General features: G+C 39.5%; 1 protein-coding gene and 1 long non-coding RNA gene across 4 annotated transcripts in view; one reads left to right on the top strand and one right to left on the bottom strand.

The window, feature by feature from the left end:
* Positions 1–12,707, top strand: part of LOC109070101 — a 30,239-nt gene extending 17,532 nt beyond the window's left edge. For all 3 annotated transcript variants that reach the window (XR_006162722.1, XR_006162720.1, XR_006162721.1), the window contains one exon: positions 11,385–12,707. This is a non-coding gene — a long non-coding RNA (uncharacterized LOC109070101). The remainder of the gene's footprint in view (positions 1–11,384) is intronic.
* Positions 12,708–14,779: 2,072 nt separating this feature from the next.
* Positions 14,780–19,574, bottom strand: LOC109070100 (mRNA decay activator protein ZFP36L1-like). Its single transcript, XM_019086693.2, has 2 exons — positions 19,369–19,574; positions 14,780–17,625 (listed from the first exon to the last, which is right to left on the bottom strand). Exons 1-2 carry the CDS (start codon positions 19,417–19,419, stop codon positions 16,630–16,632), a joined length of 1,047 nt encoding a protein of 348 aa, XP_018942238.1. The 5' UTR covers positions 19,420–19,574; the 3' UTR covers positions 14,780–16,629.
* Positions 19,575–19,947: the final 373 nt, after the last annotated feature.

Below are 19,947 nucleotides of genomic sequence, written 5' to 3'. Positions count from 1 at the left end.
CAAGTCAATCGCACACGCATGCACTAATGCTTCCTGTCAATATTTGATCCCAACACGTCTCTGTACTTTACTTTAATCCAGAAATAATTATTGTTGGTTACTGGGGTATGGTTGATGCCAAAAATGCTAATGCAAATAATCGAAATAACAGAAACCTTGACGTCCTCCTATATTAATGAAACAAACACTTCTTCCTCCAGCTGTGAGAAACACAAGATGTCTCTCATTTAAAAACGATGGAAAAACATGCACTGGGAATGAATATTTTGGCCCTTAAACTTTGAATGTTTACAATCATATTGCGTGACATTTATAGCCATATTGAAAGCAACAACAGATAGTTAACCTCAACAAATCAAAGCAAACTTAAGTTAAAACTGTGGAAAAAAAAAATTCATGACAAAGATGGTATCAGCCACTCAGTATTTTTGAGTTTGATTATAAACGAATTAATTTCATTGGAAATGCAATGCGTTTCTGAATTCTGGCTGTGATATTTGAGTGATTCTGTCACGTCATGTCTGGTTAGGACATGTTGTTAGGATAAATAATCGATAATTATGATTGTGTCATAATTGAGTAGTTATAATAAAAGGCAGAGGGCAGAGGAGAGAAAGGAACAAAATAGATATTTCCCAAGATCTCATATGTCTGGGATTTCACTTACGGATGCCGGATTGTTTAACAGCCTGCTGAGACTCACCATGGAGCACATATGGAGCATGCTGTTACTGCAGAATAGAAGAGCTGGACGCCACAGTGTGTGTTTGTGTCTGCCTGTCTTTCTGTCTGTCCGTCTCCATATGGTCGCCCTTTTTATCTCACCATGAGCGAGAAGTGACTCAAACTTGCTTTCATACGTTACAGTAAACGCTGTAGTGCCAGATGATAGAAGCTTGGTGACATTAATCATGAATATGTCTCTCTGTCCTCTCAGTCTTATTCAGCACATGCTGATTCATTTAACTGAGCTTAACGCTTCATGCCTAAATAAATATCAGGAGCATTCATTTATTTTGATAATGAGCTCTAAAAACTCTTTTAGAACACCTATATCAATTTATTATTAAAGGTTTGTGCAAATGTATCACTATGAATAATGTAGTTCATAATACTGATAGTAATACAGTGTATGGTATGCATATCATATTCTTAAAAGAACAAAAAATAAGAACAAACTTATGCCTCCTACTGTATGTCTTATCAACTAATCACAAATAAGCCTGTTCATAATGGTAACAGATTAGCTTTGCAAATTCCCACCTTGAGAACAAAACTCTTGAGCTTTATGGTCTAATGATCTCACAAAGCCTAACTAGTCCAGGGTCTACAGTTAAGGACAACTTGGAACTTGTCAGCAAGTCTAACATATGTATAGCATATGTAAACCTTTGTTGGAATGAGGTCAGTGGCAAGTGGGCTGAGTAAGATACATGTGTGAAGTAGTGCTAAAGATTTTTCTGCAATGTTGGACCAGTTCCTACAGAGTCAAGACTCAGATTCCCGTCAACTATGAGTCATTATCAAACAAAATTAGGTGTTTTATTACCATTTCCCCTGTATGAATTTCTGACTTGTTTGCAGTTTGAGGGATTGTATAACATATTTCGGTAATGGGACTTCTTGATTTTAATGCCTTTTGCTTCCTCCTTTGTTACTTGCGGTTTATCATATTTTGCTTTTTATTAATGTTTCCAAAGCAAGAACTAAGCATATGCGTAAGAAGAATTCTACAAAGGAAATCAATAAATTAGAATCAAAGTTTGTGCTTGTTTTCAGCCAAGTCATTACAGAATGACTCGACAGTATTGGTTTAGTACTGTAATAGTTCTCTGGAAGAACCACCATTTGGCAAAGAGGACATATTGTGGTCAACCACTCATGTCTTGCCGGTAAACTTGAAAAAAACAAAACAAAAAAACATATTTCTTTACTGTTCATTTTAATTTATGAGTACAACATTCTGTACAACATGATGAATGTTGTGCAACTTGCTGAATTTGATCTTTTCTTGAAGACCAGCTTATTCTCATTCTTATCGAATAGAAATGATTGAACTTGTCAAACCTGAGTTCTTGGCAAAGGTAAATTTGCTTCAACTAGAGACTGAATGTCTAAACAGACAGCATGCTACATAGGCTACAAAGGAAGCTGTATGGCCAAACTTTCTGTGGCCTATTTGGAAGAAACTCATATGTTAGTGCAGATCTAATTGAGACTTGCTAGGTTTCCTGTATGATCATGGTCAGTGGCATAACCCGGTCAATCCATGAGATGGATATTAATGTAGCTTTTCATTGCAGCTAACTGGCACAACTTCCAAATCCATGTGGATCATCTTTAAATGGCTTATTCATATTGAGCAGCACCACCAGGAAATTTGGAAATAGACTATTTCATGGACCACCAACACTTACTCTTTGTGTTGCAGGCAATCATTTTCCTGTTCATTTGTGAATGAACAGCCAAAAGGCATTGATTGAAATCAGCTCCTTCAACCAGGAGCAGGTTTCCTTATCATTGGCTTTCCTCCACTACAGTTTTTAAATTGACTAGCCCCTTCCCGGGCATGCAATTAAGTCTGTTGCAGGGGTGTCCAGTCTTGCCCTTGGTGGGGCACTATCCTACAGATTTCCACTCCAATCCTAATTAAACCCTGAATTAGATAATCAAGGTATTCCAGGTTACTAGAAACTTCCAAGCTGATGTGTTGGGGCAGGTTGGAGCAAAACCCCACAAACCAGGATTGGCCACCCCAGGCCTACAGAAACTGCATGTCTGCACATGTGCATACACAATGGTTGAAGTGCCAAAGGTGGGGAAGATTGCAAGAATGAAGGAGTGTTACCCAAGTGCTCCTTAAACTGAACCAATCACTGAAAATCAATGCAAAGCCTTCTAATTATGGTATATGTATAGTGTACCTTGACAAAAACAGATTCCTGATAGTGAGTCACCTGTTGTGGCGACTGCTGCTGTGATCTAGCTGTTGAGAACTGATGAATCATCTACTCCATATCATCTTAAGTACAATTGTGAGTGGTGGGGAACAAAAAACTTCATTCAAAATTCTCACATTTTCCATTATTGTAGTACTGGGCCAGTGTCGCCACTTTGTGGAACAAGTGATTATTGCAAAACAAAATGTATATGCAACCTGGGCTTACAAAGTACACATGGTTAAAAAATCAGGTGGTGCATGTACAGCACATGCATACTATTCTGGTGATGAAATTTGCATCACCCACACTGTACGACGCGGACCCTCGCGAATACTTTGGGCTTAACCCGAGTGGGGCATTAGAGGCTGGAAGTCCTCACCTAGAGCCTCAGCAATACTTTGTACAGGTTTTAATGATGTAGCCTTCATCCAAACCACCTTGATTAAAAATAAAGAAATAAACATATTGAGGATCATGTCCTTGAGGTTTAATATTTGAAGTAGTAGCTGAATTCTATGCAGGATATGAAACTCCTTATGCTCAAAGCGTGATTCAGGGTTGGTTTGCAGTGTTAGATAACCTGGGGCTGTCATGCGGTGAGTCATACACCTCTCTGTACCTAAGAGATGAGTGTTAGTGTATATGCACTTTAATGATTAACCTTTACACCAGTGTTATTGAGGTCACAGACGGCAGCTTCTGGTGTAGGTCAGAACACAACAGCTGCTTGTAGGGATTAGCTGTCTATTTCTCCCTTTTAGCTGTATACATCTCTCTCTCTCTCGTTCTGTTCCCACTATCTCTTAAAGGAATAGTTCACCCCAAAATGAAAATTACCCCATGATTTACTCACACTCAAAGCATCCTAGGGGTATATTATTTTCTTTTTTCAGACGAATCGAATCAGAGTTATATTAAAAAATGTCCTGGCTCTTCCAAGCTTTATAATGGCAGTGAATGGGTGTTATTTTTCAATTGTCCAAAAGAAGCCCAATAAAGTGCATCCATCCATCATAAAAAGTGCCCAACATGGCTCCACAAACATGGCTCCAGGGCTAAACAAAGGAAACTTTGCTTTCTTTGCTCCTGTAAACAAAATCTTGGTTCTTGTGAGAGTAGCATATTCTCACCGGAGCTTACGCTACGTCTATGTCCTGCGTCCTCATCTGCTGGAACGCCACTCTCTTGTGAACACACGTACGACAGTTAGTGGAAGCTAGAGATTACTGTTTATTAAGTTTTAAATATGGATATTTTTCTTAAAAAAAAAAAAAGATTTGCTTCAGGAGGCCTTTATTCACCCCCCGGAACCATGTGTGACACTTTTTATGATGGATGGATGCGCTTTATTAGACTTCTTTGGGACTATTGAAAAATAACAGCCATTCACTGCTATTATAAACCTTGGAAGAGCAAGGAATTTTTTAATATTATTGGATTTGTCTGAAAAAAGAAAGTCATAAACACCTAGGATGCCTTGAGGGTGAGTAAATCATGGGGTAATTTTCATTTTTGGGTGAACTATCCCTTTAACACACCCTCATGATTTTGCTCAATGTTTAGTGTCTTTCAGTTTCTGATTGCCTCCTTATACACAGTAGTGTTCATTTAAAGTTTTATGGGCACCTCTCAGCCCTTATTCTGTCAACATGAATTATACCAGATTCTGTACCAGATTCACAGCCCTTTACTCTTGGTATGATGTTGAATTTAAATATTGCACTCTTGCTGAACTCTTCACAAATAGCTGATTCAAAACATTTAAATAGGGCTTTTCATTGTAGAATTGTTTCTCTTGACTTATTGCTCAGAGCAAAATTTTTTTTAAGCTTTGTTCAACGGGAACAAAGTGATGTAATGATAATCACTTACAGCTCTGAATTTAATTATCTGAAATTATAATAAAGATGATTATTTTATTTATTAGTAGTAGTAGTAGGAGTGTTCATTCTATTGTGTCTAAAAAAGCACTAATGTGCTACACATTTAAGCATCACAACATTATGTTCAGTATGAAAAAAAAAAAAAATCCCCCAAGAAGCAAATCATTACATATAACAGTTTTCTAAATGTTTACTTAAGGGTAATCTGTATGTGATATGCTCAATCATATGCTTACCAAATCTGTATTTATTTATAATAAAGTGTACATTTATAATAAAGTTCTTGTGATGGCAAAGCTGAATTTTCAGCAGCCATCCATCCAGTTTTCAATGTCACATAATCTTTAAGAATTTATTCAAATGTACTGGATTGGTGCTAAACACGTCTTATTACTATCAGTGTTGAAATAAGTGTTTGTGTATCTCCAATATCAATACTAATGAATTTAAAATAATCTCTAATATTGGATGATAGTTGATATCACTACATTTTATAGTTGATTGCCAAAGCTAGTTGCCCATACATTGTTCGCAGCATCTGCACTAAGACTGAAAAAAGTTTTGTTTCCCAAGAAGCTGAACTTCAGCTGTACTGGCACAGCTAAAACAATGGGACTTTATAATTATCCTTAGCCCCACCTATCCTCTATTAGATTCATTTGGAAAACTATTATGTAAAACCTCTAAATGACAGTAGTGTTGGTCCAACCTCATTGGATTGTGGTTAGACAGACAGAACTTTCTTTCCGTAATGGACTGGGAAAAGCAGGTCTGGAATAATGCTGCTCCTGTTGCTACACTACAGCCTAAAACTCTGCCTTTAATGAGAGGGATAACAGGCCTAAATGGCTGAAGGCAAAGGGAAGCCTTTGGGAATGGCATTAGCCTCTTGGAATTAAATTGCCAAGTTCAGCTTTGATCCTTTGGAGAGGGTATTTTATTTAGTCCAGCAATGGTTTTGCCCCCCACCCTACCTCTTCCTCTCAACTGCTCTCTTTTTCATTCCCAGCAACTGGGTAGAGATGAAGAGAGGAGTACACAAGACTGTATGGAGAGGTGGTTTGAGAATGAGTTGGCTACCATATTTGTGGCCTCAGGGAGTGGTCAACCCCAATGATGTGCTGCTCTCTCTTCATTATCCCATTTTCCCTCTCTTTGTGTTAGGTGTAAACACACAGAATCACAGAGGCAGCTGGGGTTGGGCCCGTCAAAATAGGGGTTGTCTTCTCTAGCTGACAGATCTGTGTGTGGTCTTCCAGGACTTGGGAAACAGACCTAACCAAAGAGGTCAGCAGCCATGACCATCAAGCTCGGCTCAACAAATCAAGCTAATGCACAGCTTTGCCCAAGACACAAGTCTGCAGAAATTACTTATGCTTTCTATACAGATCTTTTAAAATGACTTAATGTGGAATTATCTATTTTGTTGCCTTAAATGAGAAAATTCAGAACAGTTGTATTGATTCTGGTCATTTCCATCATCAGGCTCATCAGGCATCATCATCAAACTTGTCACATGTTGACACTTGGTCACTTGACACTTTTTACTGCACAGGGTACCCCTTTAGTGTCATTTTTCGACACGCAGGGTATTCTGTTGGCTTTCGGTTGTTTGCCTTATGTGTCACATCATGACACATTTAATTATTTGCATGCATTTGTAAAAATAGAAATACGTTTATACACATTTAGGAGCACCTAACCCCACCCCTACGCTAAACCTACTCACTTCTTAACAACGTCTGCATATTGATACCAAAGGTTTCTTATTGGCACAATAGAGTACCCTGCAAAAGGGTCCTGACCAAATGTCAAAATGTTACGAGTTGTGAGTGCTGATAGCCTCGTAGGCAGTGTGCCGACATATAGCGCCACTGCGCTTCGGCCGTCCCGAGTTCGAGTACCGGCTCTTGGACCTTCCTGCCCCCTCTTTCTCTCTCACTTGTTTCCTGTCTACTCTCTATCCTACTGTATCGTAATAAAGGAAAAAAAGCTATATATATATATATATATATATATTTTAAATCTTTAAAAAAACAAAATATTCTGAGTCGCCACATCACTAAAACCATTTCACCGAAACATGGCTTTCCTGTACTGATTGTGGTTGGCTAAACCAACTAATTTCACCTCAGATCTGCCTTTGTGTAGGTAAAGAATATCCAGTGCTGGGAATCCCCAGCGTAATTGCTCCAGGGCGAATTAGCCTGGATTTAGAGCTGTCTGACGCCGCAAAACACAAAGCAAAGTCAGTGAATGACTGAAAAACTATCACCAGGAACTACAGAGTCTGTAATTGGTTCTTTTGGCAAGCTGCGATAGGTCATAACGAACCAGATTTACTTGCATGATATTCACTTATTGGATAATTATAATGGAAAAGATTTCAGGTTCAAGACCAGTTGATGAGAGTCGATGGACAGTGAAGGGTTAAGTGTGTTTCCTGCTGGAGAATAAATTGAATGTGGCCATAATCACATTGCAGGAATGCAGTCAGTGTACTCTTGTGAAACACCCCCTAAGCCCTGGCTCTGTTCCACTCTCTCAGCAGCTCACAAAGATGGCTTTGTTCTCTCCCCCTCTCCCCTCTCCCCTTTCTCTTTCTCTTTCTCTCTCTCGACTTTCCATTTCTTTGCCTCCTTCTTACTCTCATTTGCTTTCCTCTATCCCAGTTTTACTTTCCCTCTCTCAATCAATGTTTCTCTTCTCCACTTTTACTTTCTCTCTTTTTTTTGTGGATTCTGGGTTTTTCCCATACCTTCCCCTACTTTCATTTTGTTTGGAAAATCATATTTCTGGACTGCCATGTTTCATTTTGTTCATGTTATGTAATTGCTTGTTTTCTCCAGAAGAAAATCTTTATGGTTTATACAGAAAATAAGTTGCTGAAAGCAGCAGGACAAAAAAATAATCCTTTTTCTTTTTTTTTATTTCTTTTTTTTACATTGCCCCACCAAACACTAAAACCTCACACATAGCCCTATAATGTTGAGACTCTTGAGAACCATCTACAATGTGTTATTTGTGCATTAATGCACAACTGTGTTTTGCATTGTCATTGATGACCAACCTAGAACCGACCTGCTTGCAAAAGCTTAATTGGAAGCTGACCAAATTGTCTCCAAAATATAACTTGTTTGCTGCTTTGAACTTCAAGCTTTAGCTATGTTGTGAGACACTTTCCCAAGCTCAAATTATAGAGAGACATTGAGAGAATTGTCCTGCCAAGAGGGGGTTGATTTTTGATTACTGATTTGCCCAGGTGTTGGGTAATTTCTGGAAATTCGTTCCTTCTTGCCTGGTCAGTTGGTGAAAAGACGTGCAAGAACTGGCTGGTTTTCTTCTAGGAACCATCATCTGCTCACATCTCGGACTGCAGCTGCTGCTCTGTATTCCAGCCACACGTGCATCCATGTGAATATGGAAATAACAAACGAAAGCCTCTGCATTAGCTATGTTTGCCTTAAGATTCATTCGTTTCACAGGTGCTGGTTTACCAGTGCTCATTGAGACATAGTGTATGTGTGTGTGAACTTAAGCACATGTGCGGATTTCTGTCTGTATTTATGTGCAAGTGTCATTGTTGAACAGAAACCCCCTTTCTATTTAAGCGCTTAACAGAATGACTCACACTGTCACAGCTGCAAATGTCCGTACTCTCAGGACTCAGTGTTCTGCTTTCAGCAAAGGGCATTGCATACATGGGTACCAAAACCCAAACCCCTGAAAGTAAAATGGGTCTGTGCAGTATACTCTTAGACTGTGAGTCAAACCCTGATAGAGCCCTGTCAGTTGTATTGGTCTTCCTGATCCCTGAGGCCTACAAAGAACGAGGTTGAGCTACATGAACTATCCTGATCCTATCTCCAATGAAAAACAAGCCTGCAAACAATGGTGTTTACTGTCAATGGTGGTTATCATCCAGTTCATTACATTTAATTTATATTGAAATTATGTAAGGGCAATTACACAACTTTCTGTTCTTCATATTTTGTCTCTGTTGAAAAGCCGCAGTGTCCTCAAATCTCCACAGAGGAAATGGAGCATTTCTAAATCAGAACATTTTGGCTCACAAAGAACAAAACAAGGCCCTTATTAAGCTGCCCCTTTGCCAGGCCATTGCCAGGCCACATGGAGGATTCACAAGTTCAATAGGATCTGCAGGAACAACAACAAAACTTTTCACCCTGTCAGGAAAGCATGGCAGAGGATCCTAGACCTATGGCCTATTTTCAAGACAAGCGAAGCAACTAATTTGAAGCCTGGGCAACATGAAAATAACTTTTTTTTTTTTTTTTTTTTTTTTTTTTACCCAGCATGTCTAAGTTGGAGCCTCACATTATTTTCACACAGATAAACTTGAAACAAAAGGCCTTGGCTGACTCAATGTTTCCAGCAGGGTGAGGAGTAGAAGGATTTTACAGAGCTGTACCATGTGTCTTGGCCAGTACCGCACTGACTCATTATTAGCAATCAGAATTGGATCTGGATGCCTTTTGCTGCTGTGGTTCTGTGGGGTAAAGGCTCCCATGACTGTGAGACAATTTTCAAGCTGCTCATCTCTGTAATTTAGCAATTCGGTTTGATTATTGTGGGGGTTTTGTTTCGACTGAACCCAGAATAGCTTGGGCCAATGAGCCAAAGGGGTTTAGTAATCTTTTTCCTGTTTCCTAAGTGCAAAAACACATTCTGATGGGGCTGACAGGTTCTCCACAGCTCTGGTTTCTCAGTGCCCCGACTGATGTGTTCCCCTAATGAGAAGTTTCTGGACTGCAGTGCTCCAGGTGAAGGGGCCCTTTCTGTGTTACTTTATACAGCAGCAGGTTTCACTAAAGGTGTTCATTTCAAGAAACCTTTTATCTCCTCCTCCCAGCCCTCCAGACTCCATCTGAGCTCCATAAATCAAAGAGGCAGAGTCGCTGGGGTCAATGCGAGAGCCCTTAAGGAGTCGTCTCTTGTTCACTCTGTGCTTGTCCTGGTTCAGCGAGTTGGGCCTTGCGAACCTGATCTCACTTATTTTATATCTGTACTACATCATGTCCACTTGTGCTACTACTAAGTTCTCAAATCTCTTAAATGCCATTTCCAAAAGGGGCAGCATGAAGAAAGGTGAGCGTCAGGCCATGTACACCCCTCCTGAGGTGCAGGTTTCCATTCACTGTTTCCTCGTCACTCTTGCTAGGACTTGCCTCATGTGTTTCGCTTTATTGAGTAATAAAAAAAGAGTAATAGCGCTCATCTATTCTTGTTAACAGCACAGTATGCGCTTGTCTGAGTGTGACAAAGGGTGAGAGAAAGACTGGATATGGAGCGGCCCCCTTGAAGGCATATGTAAACATTTACAGTTTGTCTCAAGCTGCTGGTGTGATTACAGAGGCCGTACTGTACAGAGGCAGTCAAATGGAAAATGCAGAGCACATGAGTATGAGTGGCCTACTTGCTGGAGAGCATTTCCCGACCACTCTGTTTCATGGTATTAGCTGGGCGCTGCCTCTCGAAACTGATGTGTTGCGTCTGATATAGAGGCTTGTTTGGAGATCCAGTCAACATCCGTCCACACTCTGTTCAAGTATGTTTATGGGTTTGCTTATCTCCAGATTGAATAGATGCCGCAGTACTGGGAGGGGATCAGACTTGGCAGTGTAGAATGACGCAATGGAAACGCAACCAGATGAAGTAAATAATTAGGTTTGCAAGAAGCTTAGAACTTTGGAACACCAGCCATGAAGGATTCATCCAATACAAGCCCTCTTGTTTTGATGTGTCATGTGTTTTTACTGGGTGTTATTGTTACGGGGAACTGGAGAAATCAGTCATGCCTATTATTACTCCAAACATGGAAGCTGAGAGTGTGTGGGATGCTAATATCACTCAAAGGTTGTGCTAGCTTTAGCACAGTGCAGTGTACATGGATCTTAAGGGCGTTCACACTCATAGCAAAGTGCAATGTCAAAGCAATGGACAGCAGTCATTTTCAGTAAGAGCCGGCGGTTTCAAAGACACAAGTAACAGAGATTGTTGCTGATGCGACAGCTTTATACAAATAAGCAATGCAGGGACTACCAATGGGAGTGCCTACAGTGATCTTCCACCCGATACAGATTTTAATCGCTGCCAGTAGGAGTGGGGCTTCACTGGAAGTTTGATGCTCATGTATTTGCCTTCTATTCTAGGGCTCCATCATGAGGTTTGGACTCAAAATGAAACAAGACTAGCACCCAGCCTCAAGGGAGACGTTTTTCTCATGAAAAACCAGAGCTTGGGCATCAAGAGGTTTCATCACAGCCACAGGAATGATTGTAGCAAAACATAGCTGGATATGTACTTAGCCATGTTCTACATTGTCTTCCCCCACAAACCAGGCCACATTAAATTTGGTGCTCATTTCCCTCAGCTGCTCACTAGAAGCTCATAGGTCAAATAAAGTGATAAAGAGAAATCTTGCCGTTCAACATGCAGATGCCGAGTTTTTAGAAACTAATCATTTGCATTCATGTTTTAATGATTTAAGCCCCACTAAAAATATCAAAATTAATTTTTATGCTTTTGTGTTTTCTAGGGAGTGAAAACCCAGAAAGTGTTTTAAACCAAGGAACAGATCCAGGGCTTCAACCAATCAGAGTGAGGACGGGGTTCATCTACAACCTTTCCCAGGCCACACCTTCTACTTGTTAACAACTTCCTTTGGCTGCAGAACGTAATGGCTGTTATTCCTCTGTTTTTAACAAATGTGAAGTGGCTTATGTTTTCTATGTCAGTTGAACTCTCAATGCCGTGCATTATCTGAAGATAACAGCATTATCTTCATTTGAACATCAAGGTTATTTCGATGGTCATTTTTGATAATTATAGATACTAGCATGAGGCAAACAGAATTTAATATTTATCATCCACCAAAGATATTCCTAAGAATTAAATACTGATCGCTATAGAGTTTCTTTCAGGTACAAGCCATGGTTAAACATTGCAGGAACATGTGGTGGATCAGCAAAGAGCGACAGACGCAAAGCAAACAGATCGGGCCCACAGCACACTCCCCTTCGCAGAACATGACCTCAGTTCTCATCCAGTTAGAAAACTGCAGCATCAGTCAGCTATTGATTGACAGACGTATTTTTCCTGTCGCTGGTGGAGTGATAAGACAGCAGTCTTGAACAAACGCTTCTTGACCCTGACTGCCCGTTGCCATGGCTTCTATTCCCATGACTCCTGTTCCCATGGTTCCTCTGCCTTAAAGGGAAGTTTGTCTGATTAGATGAACAATGGTGTTATTTTGGGTGGTTCCTACTTTTTCGTCTTGTTTTGCTTTTGGTTGTAAATGTGCTCATATACACATATACACATTTCTTTTTTTTCATAATTTTTTTTTTTTTTTTGTATTTATATTTATGATCTGTTCCTTCCTAATACGGCTTTTATAGACCTCGAACACTAATAAATGAGACTGATTTTCAAACTCAAACTCAACATCTTCCAAACTCGATTTTATCATCATCTCGTAAGTAGATTCTGCTGACTGTGCAAAGCTCTCTCGGCCAGCAGATAGAGTCAGTTGTGACAACCCAACATGCAGTGCTGAGTAGGTGTGTATCTTTGTCTTTCACCCCCCCCCCCCATAGGCCGGCTGTGATAGGCTGAGAGCTGATATGTTTTGACAGATCTTTTAATGGTCGACCTGTGCCTGTGCCTGTACTGAAGGGAGGAATACTCTCCTTCCTTCCAAAGAAACTCCTTCCTCTCCTGCAAAACAGAAGGCTCTGGAGGGAGGCATAAAAAGAGCAGAGAGTCATGAGATCCTGACGTGGTTGCAAAGTCCATGGTGATATGTGCTCCTTCTTCACATCAGGCTTTCTCTGAGTGCCACAATACAAACCAACCACACTTAAGGTTTTTTTTTATAAATTTGTTTGGTTTAAGTAGTTTGTATGTACATTTAAATTAGCCTTAATTCTTTTTCTTCTTTTTTTTTTTTTTTTAGTAGTGTTTGTTTTGGAATTGATAAAATTGGATACTTGTGACCTCAAGTCACTTCTGTTCAGAAGCTTTTTTTTTCGTCTGCTTTGTGAGGCTTGTTTAGGTATTGCACAGGCTTGAGGTTGTACCAAGAACCACACGTTCCCTAAATTTAAAACTCCCCGAAAAATTCCCCTTCAAGTGCAATTTGTTATAAACTTTCTGATACTGTGCACTTCAGAGCTGAGCTCTTTTTTTGTTTATTCATCGCCCTATAAAACACTCAGAGGAACAAAAAGAGCTGATAGAGGAATTACAAAGTCTCTGCAGACAGTATTGCTCAACTGTGACGTTCTTAAAGGCCCAGTGACCCACAGCCCTGGTGCGAATGGACACTAACTGTGTGTTCTTGACAGAATAACTAACTAATACAGCACTTTTCCCTAAAATTACAAACCCAAATACTGGATAGCTGTTATGCTTTGCTACAAAACTTTTTAAAGTTAAAAATTAATTATCTTCCTCGTGAAAAAGAGATCCTATGAAAGTCCTATAATACAAGCAGGGCTTTTTTTTAAACTTTATGAATCCACAGACCCCCAAAATATTATCATCCCCTTACTAAAATAATAAGGCAGCTACTGTTTATATTTCTGTGTATAAAGGCCAATTTAAACAGTAAAAATATTTATTAAAAAAAAAAAAAACATTGAGTAAAATATAATTATATAATTTCATATGACTAGTCTTTAGTAAGCAGAATGAACAGTAATAATGTCAAATTTTATTTTATTTTTTATTTAAAAATATTTTTTTTCTTACAGTGGAAACTGCAATTTTGTAAAACATTATCAAATTCTAAAATACATGTTTTATATTTTAATATATTTTAAAATGTAATTCATGTGATGCAAAGCTGAATTTTCAGCATCATTACTCCAGTCTTCAGTCACATGATCCTTCAGAAATCATTTTAATATGCAGATTTGGTGCTCATGAAATATGTCTTATGATCAATGTTGAAAACAGATGCTACTTAATTGTGTGTGGAAACTGTGATACAAGAACAGCATTTATTTGATATATAAATATATATATAAATCTAAAAAATCTTTACTGTTACTTTTGATCCATTACTAAATTAAAAGTATCAGTTTTTTTATAAAAATCTTACAGACCCCAAACTTATGAACAGTAGAGCATCTAATTTTTATCAATGGAAAAGAGTAAAAATTGGTTAGCAAATTACAACTTCTTTTAAGAGCAAAGGCTAAAGCAGTGCAATGCTGAATTTTGTACTACTCAGATGGCCATCTGGCTCCTATCTGCTATGACTGTATTCATGATCACAGCTTTCCTCAGGAAATCTCTCTCTAAGGGAAATTAAACAAAAACCAAGCAAAGACCGACTGTGCTGTTCGCAGAGCATTGATGCTTGTTCAGTGACGTCGGGAGCAAACATGTACTGTAGACTGCTAGGCCCAGCACAAGACCCTTCCTGACTGTTACTACAGTAACAATCTGTCTGTTCTCAAGGGGCCTGTGCCTTCTATCTAGTAGTCCTGTCATTGCCAGTAAATCTGAATGAGATTCAAAAAGCCATAGAAATCCGTGCCAGGAAAAGACAGAGTTAAGGGGTTTTTCACATCCTTACTATTGGGCCCGGGACAGAATTTTGATTTCCTGTGTTTGAGCACTTTTCCAGAAAAACAGTTTGAGCTGGTTCATCAGCAGCCACCTGTCTCGTAGTGTTCAGCTGTATTGGAATCAGTGTTGAATGCAAGTTTGTGGAAGAATAAGAATTTATCCAGGGAAAATGTCAAAATTTGGCATGGAATAATAAGCACAGCTGTTTGCATTAGAGTTGAGTTATCAGAGCCAATGTCGAACTTATAAAAAAAAAAAAAAAATTCCCTTTGAAAGCCATTTTTTGAGTCATTCTCTGTTCTTTGGTCACATTTATTGAGCTTGTCATGTGTTGAAATAAACGATTAGATCAGGTTGCTTATAAATAGGTATTTTATTGATTTAAACTGCAATCTGTCGTTACAAAAGAAACATATTGATGTGAACAGCAGTAGCTGCAAACATAGGACACATTCAACTGTAGCTCTCTTAATGTCAATCCTGTTAACCTCGAATTTCAATTAAAATCTATATAACGACTCTGGATTACAATCCTAAAAGGTTCAAGCCTCTTGGAATGTACTGTTAGGCACTTAGCAAGTAGAAGTGGTCCAAAATCTGTAAACAAATAAGAATTTTGAGTCATTACAAATCAAAAAACATGCTTGCTGGTGTACATAATATGGTTTTAAACCGGGCAAAATAAATACACAAATGCATATTTCACAATTCCCTTATTAACTGTCCATTTAGATCAAAATGCTGCGATCAGAGGTTTGGACCACCGTGAGGGTCATGTGATTGGTACTGTAATGCATTTACTATCTGCAATTTGTTCATACCAAAAGGAGTCTTAATGAGAGGATCCCAGTCTAAACATTGGATTTATAAAATCACAGGCACAGAACTGATATGTCAGGACAACTCGGTTTACATTCTAGATGGTCAGAGCCAAATAAAGGATTATAGAGGCATAAACATCCTGAAATTGCAGTCCAACATTAGGGAGAAAAATAATAAATAAAATGCAAAACAATCCTCTTTGCATTCTCATTTTAAATTAAGTTTCACTTGAAAAAATAAATCAAAATGTAGTTACAAAATGTCATTGCAGTATAATATATTAACTGTTGAAACTTACCAAAAAAAAAAAAAGGTCTTCACAATCTTACGATTAATACGGAAGATCATAATTTAACATAAAGGAAAATATATTCTATTGTTTCATTATCCAGATAAATACAAACAAAATAAAAAATGCTTACAATCAGCAATAAATACATTTTGATAAGTTAAATAAGCACTGACAAGCAAAACTTTCAGGTTGAAAGTTCTCATTTCCAAACAGAAAATACCAACAATAATTGTAATGATGCAATAATAACTATATTATAACACTAATAGGGGAAATACAATATTGAATTAACGATAGAACATTTCAACGATCTGTTTGCAACTAAACAATTAGTGGCCACTCAAGTCACATCTTTAGTGGTAACATAAACAGGAAGGGCAATATCTCACACAAATATTCTCTCCAACAACCAGAACACACTATTTTAGCGTACGGGATCACATGTTCTAGGGATAATTACCATGGTGACAGCACATTTAGCACCACTGGATGTACAAATATTTTTCAGAATGATCCATACAAATCTAAGATGGGTTTGATTCTTTTCTTTTAAACCTTTTCTAACCCAGATCTCCAAAAATCAACGTGACTGAAAAAGTCAGAAACTAACTGTTTGATAGGCACTTTAAGTCCAGACGATCTACTGGGACTTCTGCAAGAAAAGTGGCACTTCCAGGTCTATAAAGCACATTGTTGCTATAATCAGTAGATTCTTTGAACAAGAAGGTCCTTGAACAATTTAGAAAACTCTCTTTCAGTTTGAACACTATGAACTAAATATGGATTTGTTTAACCTGTTCCAGTAAGGACTATGAGACCTCAACATTTGAATGGGCCTTGAGGGGAACGGTTTGTCGTCAGGTATGTAAAAGACGTCTAGGGAGGCTTGGGAATACGCTCTAGGTTGATGCTACAGGGTAGTAGGTTTTCTGATTTGACTCAGTGGCTACGAGAACACTGTACTTTAGTCCACTTCTCTGCTGTAAACAACGCAAGGACAGGAAGGGATTGCTAGAAGGAAAATGACTCTCTTTCTCGCCAGCTCTCGGCGCTTTCTCTCTCTCAGGCCTGAAATCTCTGAGGGCACGTCTTAATCATCAGAGATGGAGAGTCTGCTGAAGATGGGGAGGCGACGTGTCGCGTCCAGCACAGGTGACTCGGATCCGCTCAGGCTGCTCTGGTAACCCTCCTGGTCGGAGAGGGAATCCGGAGGGCTTGGGGGCGACTCGGACATTTGCCTGAAGAAGGAGGGTGCGGTGGGAGAGTGGGGACCGGGCAGATCAGGAACAGTGGTGCCACCTAAACTGGGCCCAAACAGGTTGGCAAGCTCTTGACTGGAGTAAGTGAAAGCGTTGCTGGGCCACTCGTTGATGTCTTCGGTGGAAAATATGGGCGGAGGTGTGACAGAGGTTGGGCTGTCCTGGGAGCCACCTGAGCTTGTGAAACCGGCAAAACTGTAGCTGTGATGAAGGCGGGGGCGCTCCATCTTGTTGAAGGCGGAGAGAGGAGGGGGACCGCGACGCTCCTCTGCGTTGTGGATGAAGTGGCAGCGCGGCCCGTACGGGCAGTAACCAATGCTGTGGAAGGTGCGACAGAGCTCGGTCTTGTACTTGGGGTGGCGATTTAGACTACGAAGCTCGTGCATCCCATGGGCAAACTGGCACTTGTCACCGTATTTACAAGTGCCGTTCTCCTCAAAGGGTCTGCAGAGTTCGGTCTTATAGCGGCTTGAGTTGACTTGGCTGTTTCCGTTGGCACTAATGCACATGATGTTGTTCGGCCTTAGACGCTCCCCGGTTTCAGAGTAGGACCGGTCACGGAAGCGGTTCTCCTTGTTGTTGCTGCTCCCGTTCATTGAAGCCGAGCCGTCCATCTTGAGACTGTTGATAAATTGGTTCTGCGCTGATTTGGAACTGGTAATGGACACGGAGTGGCGACGCTGGTAGAGTCCCACTGAAGGGGTACCCACCACCTTCCTGTCCAGCAGGGACCCGGTGGGGGTAAAGGGGGTATTGGCACCGTTGGTGGGGACAGACTGTAAATGGGGACTGGAGAGGGCATTGTTGTAGCTCATCACTTTATTGTTCTGAAAATGAAGTAAACAAAACAATGTCTCAAAAATTTGCCATGACTATGACTCACTTTGCTCCAGATACCACCAGTGGGAGTTCATTACATGATGATGGTATTTTCTGTCTTCAGGTCAGGTCTAGGGCCTGGATTCAGGTTTGCTTTAAGGCATATTTTTAAGAGATAACACTAATGATCCTGCACTTTTAACCTACCCTGCAATCTCTTAAAAAGTGAAAGGTTTATTAAGTCATAAAAGATGAAAAATCACTAGACTCATGTATCATCTCCAGTAACTGCAGAAATGGAATGCAATACTGTGATGATTCATTGCATAACCAGTAACTACGGAACACTTTTTACCCCTATATTACTTTATTAAAGTTACAAGTAAAGGGAAAATACAGTATAGTAATAAAATATAGCCTATATATTGGGGATAAGAACATCATTTTTTATGTTAGACAACATGTTTGATTGACAAATTTTCTTTTTTTTTTTTTTATCAAATCTTTAAGTTTAACAAGTATCAGGTGGCTTTTCAAAACTATTTTGTCATTTATTTGTCCATGAAATTCCATGCTGAATAGTGAGCAATTTTCCAATTCTATTTAAGTCAAATGACAGAACTGCGTGAGAAATTAAAGTCGTTACTGACTGATAATATTCCCATCAGTAATAGCTCTCAAATATAATTAGCAGTTGATTCTGTTAAAATATGACAGGGCATTATAGGGTTGATATCACTGATGCCAAACACTATTGGTTCTGGTATGTCACGTGACAGCAATGTCTAAAGAGCAACAGCAGAGGGTGAGATCAATAGCAATAATGACTCCAAGTTGTAGTCTGTTCCTCACAAAGCTATCATATGGCTTCAGAATACTGCTCGCCAGTTATATAAACTACATTTATGATACTTTTTTTGAGACTAGACGTTTAAATACCACCATCCACTTTCATTAAAATCAAAATGCAATTTCACTTTTGTGTTTCCTGGGTGAAAGAAAATAGCACTGCATTGGAATGGCTTGGGTGAGTAAACTGTGTGTAAGTTTGGGGCAAACAATCCGTTTGACACCGGTGTAAGTTTTAAATGTGTTCAGTTTCATTCCGTCCAGGCCAGCTGTGTTTGAATGCAAGAACGCATCCTGCGTGAACGCCCCTCAAAGAGTCACAGTCAAGCTGCGTGTTCACACAGTACAATGTGGCATTGCATATGCTCACAACTGACCTATGGATTATTTTAAAAGATAGGTTTATCTACACTGCCATGCGACAAATCAAACAAAAGTGCTGTTCATTTTAGGTTAAACCTGCTGTGGTTAAGAAAGGTTAATTATTAAAAGCTGAAGTCTAACCCAAACATGTTTCGCATAATAGAGAACTCATTAATCAAATGAAACCTAGACTTGTGGCCTTCCTCCCTGCTGTGTGCAGTCGAATAGACATTGCACAACTTAATGTGGCGCATAAACGCAGACGCATTAAATTATTCTAATGTATAAGCTTTCCTTATTCTTTCCTAATCGATAACTGCATAGAGGCACAAGACTTGATAAAAGTGCACAAGCAAGATCCTCGTCCTTCTCTAACACGCGCGCCGCGTCATAAGACAGAAAAGTTTAACTTCGGTGCAGAAAACAGCAGCTCACACAACTGCTACGTTTTGTGTATTAAGTTTATGAGGTATTGCTCTGTTACTCATTCATTTAGACTGGTAAAATGCTTAAAACTACTTCCCAAAAATATAAATTACCTTATTCGTCACTTCGTAGTCGAAGAAGGAGGACACAACAGTCGCAGTCATTGTCGAATCGGGGGGCTGTCGAGAATACTTCAAAGTTGACAAACAGATGGTTTGTTAAGTTACGGTGGGAGTATTCCTGTGTTTAAAGGGTCTTTGATATAGTTCTGCCCCGCAGAGAGCCCCCTCTGTCCTGCCAAACTTGCGCGCATATCCTTTATAAAAACTCGCGCAGGCTTCCTGGCGGAGTGGGCGGGGTTATATTTCTCTGACCACGCCTCTTATCCGCTAGTCTCTCTGGCGCTCTCACGTGATGTGTGGCACTGCTATACTTCGACTCTCGATTACGAACTTCATTTCTCTTTAATAATCACCTGGAATTCCTCCTGAGCATTTCAATTAACCAATTCAAATGAACCTATTATATATACGAGTCTTTAAACAACACAAATACGAGCTTGACTATTTTAAAGTGAAGTCTAAAAGGATCATATTAAAAATTCTTTATAAATTAGCTGTCTATTGTAATGCACAGTGGGCCTTAGTGTAAACAAAAGAGCTGCACTGTATATAACAAACTCAATCCATTTT

Source organism: Cyprinus carpio, chromosome A20 (assembly GCF_018340385.1).
Source record: "Cyprinus carpio isolate SPL01 chromosome A20, ASM1834038v1, whole genome shotgun sequence".
Classification (NCBI taxonomy): Eukaryota; Metazoa; Chordata; class Actinopteri; order Cypriniformes; family Cyprinidae; genus Cyprinus; species Cyprinus carpio.
Note: the sequence above shows the minus strand (reverse complement) of the source record. Positions and strands in the feature narration are given on the sequence as shown.

Bases quoted from the DNA above. Each gene is read 5' to 3' on its own strand.
- LOC109070100 (XM_019086693.2), bottom strand. From the start codon at position 19,419: ATGACTGCGACTGTTGTGTCCTCCTTCTTCGACTACGAAGTGACGAAT. The intron at 17,626-19,368 runs GTAATTTATATT...CTTCATTTTCAG, and splicing joins ACTACGAAGTGACGAATAAG to AACAATAAAGTGATGAGCTA.